Raw genomic sequence first — 7,500 nt, 5'->3', positions numbered from 1 at the left:
AAAAAAAAAAAAAAAAAAAAAAAAAACGAAACGGATGATGATGATGAGAAAGACCATAAGATCCAAACACAGAAAAAAAAAAAAAAAAAAAAAAAAAAAAAAACGCATAGAATCTTCTAATTTTACGAGTGGAAGGAGGAAAGGAAGAGGAAGAAACAAAACAACTCAATACAGAACAATACCTCGGGCCGTTATGACCTTCGGATCCCTCCTTTATTTTTTTTTTTCATTTTTTTTCTTCATGTTCTTTATTATTAATTTCAATACATATAATATAATATAGAGTCATTTATTTATTTTTTGTTATTTCTTCACTTATTTATATTTATACTCATACACTTCGGATAAACTCTTTAGAAAAATACAAAACATGGTCTCGTGAGTTGAGATATTGAGTGAGTCAGTGAGAGAAGGTTGGGATGGGAACGGAAAATAAATCTTTAGTCTTGATCTTGCGTCGACGCGTCACTTCCTGTCCAACGGGTTCACAATATACCACGGATCAAAACAAAACAAAACAAAACGCACGCGCGAACACTCATTCGTCTTTCTTAACGGAGTGACAATATTGTGTTAATAAGAAAGGAGATATACAGACTGGCACGCACACACACACACACACACACACACACACACACACACACACACACACACACACACACACACACACACACACACACACACACACACACACGATAAATATAACCCAAAAAAGAGAAAAATCTTTAAAACGAAACAACAAGCAAACATTTTCACCTTTCCAGTGTTTACAAAGATCAGATCAGCACGCCCACACACCGCTGCCTGGCGTCATCTATGTACATATATACACACATATACACGAGCTGGAAGATTCGATCAGCTTCCCCTAAGACGAGAAGTTGTTTACCAAAAGTGAGCATGTTATTATACGTAAATTTTATCCGTTTTCTTTGAGAGTTTGGCTTTCACGTTTTCTTCACCACAAAAAAAAGAACGGAAACCAAAAGTAGTCCTCGAAATGGATAAATGATATAGCTGAGCATTAACTGATCATAAATAAACAGATGATTAACTAAGCTGACAACAAATAACAACTTAGTCGGTACATGAACAAATCAACAAATAAAGAATAATTCCACACAGACCGAGTTACTTTTTTCTTACTAACTACACAATAAATTGGGGCTAGTAAATGTGTGAAGACAATAATAATAAAACAAAAAGTGAAGAAAATAAACACAGAAATATTCCACACAAATCCTGATAATCTCTTTTTATCAAACTGCTGAATAACGAACGGTATGGAAATTTTACTCCAAAGCAATGGTCATAAAAAAAATAAAATAAAAACGAATGAAAATAAAAGTGAATAAACAAGATAGACAGAGAAATTAATCAGTCATATGAACTTTCCTAAAAAATAACTAAGTCACACACACGAACAAAAAGAAAAGAAAAAGAAAAACACGACAAAATTAAATCATATTCCCTTGTTTTCCTTCTTCCTTTTCATTACTTGCGCCAAATGATTATCAATAGGAAGTCACCTCGTTTCTCCTCCTCCTCGTTTTCTTTTCACCACACCACATCATCACAAATAAGGTTTCGCTTTTTTCTCTTTCTTTTTCACTGTCTTCAGCAAGAGTTCCAAGATTCCAGACAATTCCAGCTGGACAAAGAAGTTCCAGACATCACAGAACACGTGACATTAATAAAGGTTATCTTTCTTTTCCTCTTTTTTTTTGTAATTTTCTTTTCATCACTCGCACGTTATCGTCAATAAAAGTTCTATGCTTCCAGGGCTCCGGAGGTTTCCAGTTAGGCAAATAAGAGGTAAGAATAGGTATCCACGGTTTCAGACAACTCCAGTTAGACAAATAACAGGTTAAAATAGGTATCCATGGTTTCAGACAACTCCAGTTAGACAAATAACTGGTTAAAATAGGTATCCACGGTTTCAGACAATTTCAGTTAGGCAAATAACAGGTAAAAATCAGTATCCAGGTTTTCCAGGTAAAGACAGAAGTGGTAAACATCGGAGTGAAACTGATCAGGATTCCAGAGTTTCATTGAGTCTCAACTGGGTAAACAAACACGAGGTAGAAATGAAAAGTTATTTGGCACCAGTAAACGTTCCAGGATTCCACTTACATAGAAAAAAAAAAATAAATAAATAAATAAAATAAAATAAATAAAAAAAATAAAAAAAAAAAAATAAATAAATAAATAAATAAATAAATAAATAAATAAATAAAATAAAAGTAGCAATCAAGCCACGTGGAATTAGTAAGACTTTCAGCAAGATCCAGTAAGATTAAGACTTGCTGCAAATCACAAGACACAGAAATCAAGAAGAGTTACGTGAAATTTTAAAGAGTTTCAGATTTCCAGTTAGACAAAAATGTGGTGGGAGTCTGATGTCACAGAAGTCAAGAGTTACATGGAATCAGTAAGCGCTTCCAGGGATTCCAGGGCTCCAATGACACACAGAAGCGGTGGAACTCGACTGATATGCAATTAAAAAGAGTTCCAGAAGGTTCCAGTTAGGTGAAGACATGGTGGCACTAGTTAAGGAAATTAAAAGCCACATGAAGGAGTGAGAGTTTCCAGAATCCCAATTAGTTACCTGTTGTCAGGGAGCGTTTCCTGGAGCCCAATTAGACAGATAAGCAGTGGATCTGTCATTTCCCGCTACTGATTTGGCGGGATTAGTAACACTCGTCGCCGCTAGGTCACAGAACTAAGATTAATATGGGATCAGAAACGTTTCAATGATTCCAGGGGTCTAATTCGACACAAACGGTACATCTCGAGTCACTTCCTGCTGCTGACCTGCTGGAACTGTCATTTGCCACCAGTAGTCGTAGAATTAAACGTTACATTGGATCATTAAGGGCTTCCAATTTTCAGGGGTCCAACTAGACACAAGGGGGATGGGGGGATCTCGAATCGTTTCCGGCCACTGACCACTAACAGTTCCAGGTTGGCAGGCAGTGAGGCCGCAGCGTCATGGCTCCCGGTCTCTGCTCTGCTCCTCGCCGCCGCGCGCTGCCCACCCCCATATAAATCTTGCCTTCACGGACAGAAAAAAGGGAATTTACCACCCTCATAATTCATGGCTGGGGAAGGATTCATTTTTGGGTCTTGTCGTGAGGCGCATTTTCATTTGATATCGATTCTCTCTCTCTCTTTTTTTTTTCAGAATTTAATTTTTTGTTTTTTGTTTGCGCGGGACGAATGACGATTTGGGATTGATTTTTTTTACCTTTGATTTTGCTATTAATTTCTTTTGCCTTAGTTTTTTTTTTTTTTCTTGTCGCGAGATGCATTTTAATTTGGTAGTTTTTTTTTTTCGGCCTTTGGTTTTTTGCTTTTAAGTTTGTTCCTTTTCCGATTTTTTTTTCGGTTCTACCTTTATTTTTTTTATTTTCCTTTTCCAAATTTAGAATATCGTGTTTACACTGAATTTATTACCGTTCCTTTCCTCCCTCCTGTTTTACATTTTCAAATTTATTTAGGTTTTTCTTACTTCAACTTTTCCATTTTTCTGTTCTTCACGTTATTTTCAGCTTTTCCATGTTAAAGGTCACGTGATTAGATTTCCTTTGTACTCCTATTTTTTTTCAATTTTTCGTCGTCTCCTTTACAAAGTATACTTATAACGTTTACGTAATTCATTTACTTATTCATTTATTATGGCTGCTTTTATAATAGGTGTTCTTTGTCTTTTCTCTTTCGTAATCATGTGGGGTCCTCTCTCTCTCTCTCTCTCTCTCTCTCTCTCTCCTCTCTCTCTCTCTCTCTCTCTCTCTCTCTCTCTCTCTCTCTCTGTCGTTTTTTCATCATCTTCGGCTCAAATGAAAAGGAAAATGGAAGAGGAAGAGTAGAAGGAGGAGGAGGAGAAGGGAAAACGTATAAGAAAATAAGGAATGGCATAATGACAAATAAATGCCAAAATAACCAATAAATGAAAAAAAAAAAAAAAAAAGCACGCGCACGCACGCACGCACGCACGCACGCACGCACGCACACACACACACACACACACACACACACACACACACACACACACACACACACACACACACACACACACACACATATCTCAAATAACACAAACAACAATAACAACAACAAAAGCGACAAACAGTAATAACCCAAATTATAACGACCAAACCAAACTGATACTAAAAAAAAAAGAAAAAAAATTACAAAAAAAAAAAAAACCCTGAAAAAAAAACATTAGAGAAAATACAAGAGAAGGAATGAAAACAAGGAATATGCAAAAAGGGAAGGAAAAAAATATATATAGCAGGTAGGAGGGAATAGAAGAAATACAAAAAAGAGAAAACAAGAAAGAAAAGAGAAAGGAATAAAAAAAAAGAAAAAAAAAGAAAAGGAGGAAAACGGAAACCAAAATAAGATTAGAAAACCCAAAAAGGAGAAAAAGAGAAGTAACAGAAAAGAGAAAAATAAGTGAAAAAACAAGAAACAGAAGAAAATAAATAAGAAAAAAATGACAAGGAAAAAAAAAGGAAGTAATACAATTAGCGAAAAAAAAAATAAATAAATAAAGTGAAGAAACAGAAAAGTAAAAAAAAAGAAAAAAAAAAAAAAAAAAAAAAAAAAGCCAAATTATTTAGTCATGAAAGCTTGCGGGGGATCAGGAAGCGGAAGAGGAGCAGGAGGCGAGAGAGGAGAGAGAGGAGGAGGAGGAGGAGGAAGAGGAGGATCAGCGACGTTGATTGGCTTCTCTGTCTCGCATGACGGACCAATAGCAACGTGAGGATCGCTAAGAATGTCCGTGATTGGCAGAGAAGAATCCCGCTTGCTGTGATTGGCTCTTGTGCTGGTGGTGGTGGTGGTAGTGGTGGTGGTGGCAGTAGTGGTGGTGGTGGTGGTGGTAGTGGTGTCCCAGTTGTCCAGTAAGCAAGCAACCTCCCGGAATCCATCCAAAAATTTTGCACTGCCGCTACAGCTCTCCAGACCTAAGGAGGGGAGGGGGTGAGGGTGGCACTGGTCTCGGTACGGGTGTTATTGGTATTACTGTCTGTTGTTGTTGTTGTTGTTGTTGTTGTTGTTGTTGGTATTACTGTCTGTTGTTGTTGTTGGTATTACTGTCTGTTGTTGTTGTTGTTGGTATTACTGTCTGTTGCTGTTGTTGTTGGTATTACTGTCTGATGTTGTTGTTGTTGTTGGTATTACTGTCTGATGTTGTTGGTATTACTGTCTGTTGTTGTTGGTATTACTGTCTGTTGTTGTTGTTGGTATTACTGTCTGTTGTTGTTGTTGTTGTTGTTGGTATTACTGTCTGATGTTGTTGTTGTTGGTATTACTGTCTGTTGTTGTTGTTGTTGTTGTTGGTATTACTGTCTGATGTTGTTGGTATTACTGTCTGTTGTTGTTGTTGTTGTTGTTGGTATTACTGTCTGATGTTGTTGGTATTACTGTCTGTTGTTGTTGGTATTACTGTCTGTTGTTGTTGTTGGTATTACTGTCTGATGTTGTTGTTGGTATTACTGTCTGTTGCTGTTGGTATTACTGTCTCTGTTGTTACTGATATTATTCTCTGTGTTGTTATTACTATTCTCTCTCTCTCTCTCTCTCTCTCTCTCTCTCTCTCTCTCTCTGTTGTATTATTCACTGTTATTATTGATACTGTTATTACTTTGTTGTTATTGCTATTGCTGTTATTATCATTACTATCTTTACTCTCTCTTTTATTATCGTTACTATCATTCTACCTATTATTATCATTACCATTACTCTCTTATTGCCATTACCACTGCACTATTATCATCATTACTACTATTGCTACTCTCATTATTATCATTACCATTACTGCTGCTCTACCTGTCACTGTCACTGCTGATGGTACCACTAACATAATTACTGCTACTGTCATTACAAGGAAGAAAGAAGAGGAAATAAGTATTGCACAAGATATCCCTCGAAACTTGCAGGTGCCCTCACGTTTTTTGTGTTCTAAGGTTATCATCACAAAAAACGAAAATGAATGCCACACAAAAAAAAAAATAAATAAAATAAAATAAATAAATAGATATTAAATAAATAAATAAAATAATAAATAAATAGATAAATAAATAAAGAATAAATTGCAAGTTCCCTTATGTCTTGTATTCTCACTTGATCACAAAGACCAAAAATGAGAATAGCAAAACACACACACACACACACACACACACACATACTAAATAAATAAATAAATAAATGAATAAATAAAATAAATAAATAAATAGAAAAAAAAAAACTTGCTCTGCCCTACTAATTCCTCGCAGTTTCCCTTCTATATCGCATTCTCGCCCTCCCAAGCCATCAACTCACACGAGGACAGCGAGCCGGGCGAGGAACTGTCCCCCTCATAAGCATAATTTCTCAGATCATCGCCTTGAGAGGAATGTTGGCCACCCCCTCCTCCTCCTCCTCCTCCTCCTCCTCCTCCTCCTCCCCCTCCACCCTTCTTCCCAGCCCCAGAGGAGGAGGAGAGTGGACAAGTGGTGGTGCGTGGGTGCTCCTCCGCTCCACTACTGGTGACGGACGCCGCATCCACTTGCAGTACATCCACATCTGAAGGGGTGTGGATTAGAACAGTTAGGATTGGGGAGATTAAGGTTGGGGATAAGAAAATGGTTAAGATTGGTAGGGTAAGAAAGGGTTAAAATTGGAAGGGTGAAGAAAGTGTGGGTTTGTTAAAGGGAAGAGGGGTGTGTGGTTGGTGATTTTGTTTGTTTGTTTGTTTGTTTGTTTGTTTTTGTTGGTATTTTGAGGATTAGTGTTGTTTTTTGTTGTTGTTTGTTTGTTTGTTTGTTTGTTTGTTTGTTTGTTTCTTCGTTCATGGTTGGTGTTTTCTTTTGACTTTTTTTTTCTGTGTATTTTGTGTTTGTATTGTTTGTTGTTGTTGTTGTTGTTTTGGCATCACTTTCATTCTTCTTAACATTATAATTATCTAATCTACTACTACTACTACTACTACCACCACTACTACTACTACTACTACTACTACTACTACTACTACTACTACTACTACTACCACCACCACCACCACCACCATTTCTACTGCTACAACTACCACCACCACCATCACCACTACAGGTAACTCCCCCAACATTACACACACACACACACACACACACACACACACACACACACACACACACACACACACACACACACACACACCTGCAATATTAGGGTTCCTGGACCACGCGGGCTGTCCATTGCTTTTAGGAGGTTTGAGCAGCTGCATCTCCAGGAGGTTGGGCGTGTGCGCGGGCGTGGTGGGGGCGTGGGCGTGGGTGGCCTCTCTCAGGGTATGGGCGTCCTCCTTGGCTACGCTTGTAGAGCCTCTCCTGACGGCGGCGCGGCGGTGGTGCTGGTGGAGCAGGAAGGCGCCCACGAGTACTGAGGGGAGAGAGGTGTTAATATACTGCTACTACTACTATTGCTGCTACTATTTAGAGGGACTGCCACGTGTAATTGCAGCTTCCCTTATTTGGT

The 7,500-nt window shown here is 37.8% G+C and overlaps 1 protein-coding gene and 1 long non-coding RNA gene across 2 annotated transcripts in view; one reads left to right on the top strand and one right to left on the bottom strand.

The window, feature by feature from the left end:
• The first annotated feature begins 1,220 nt into the window (after positions 1–1,220).
• Positions 1,221–2,152, top strand: LOC135113104 (uncharacterized). The gene is made up of 2 exons (XR_010274708.1): positions 1,221–1,876; positions 1,928–2,152. It is a non-coding gene; the product is annotated as an uncharacterized LOC135113104 (long non-coding RNA).
• Positions 2,153–3,774: 1,622 nt separating this feature from the next.
• The window catches only part of LOC135113103 (zinc finger protein 503-like), a 19,819-nt gene continuing 16,093 nt past the window's right edge, over positions 3,775–7,500 (bottom strand). Inside the window, exons 5-7 of the mRNA XM_064028143.1 lie at positions 7,183–7,404; positions 6,328–6,570; positions 3,775–4,970 (exon numbers count right to left, since the gene is read on the bottom strand). Coding sequence (XP_063884213.1) covers positions 4,618–4,970; positions 6,328–6,570; positions 7,183–7,404 — 818 coding nt within the window. The 3' untranslated portion in view covers positions 3,775–4,617. The remainder of the gene's footprint in view (positions 4,971–6,327; positions 6,571–7,182; positions 7,405–7,500) is intronic.

Source organism: Scylla paramamosain, chromosome 25, assembly GCF_035594125.1.
Source record: "Scylla paramamosain isolate STU-SP2022 chromosome 25, ASM3559412v1, whole genome shotgun sequence".
In the NCBI taxonomy this organism is placed as follows: Eukaryota; Metazoa; Arthropoda; class Malacostraca; order Decapoda; family Portunidae; genus Scylla; species Scylla paramamosain.
The sequence above is the reverse complement of the archived record's forward strand: the minus strand, read 5'-3'. Positions and strand labels throughout refer to the sequence as shown.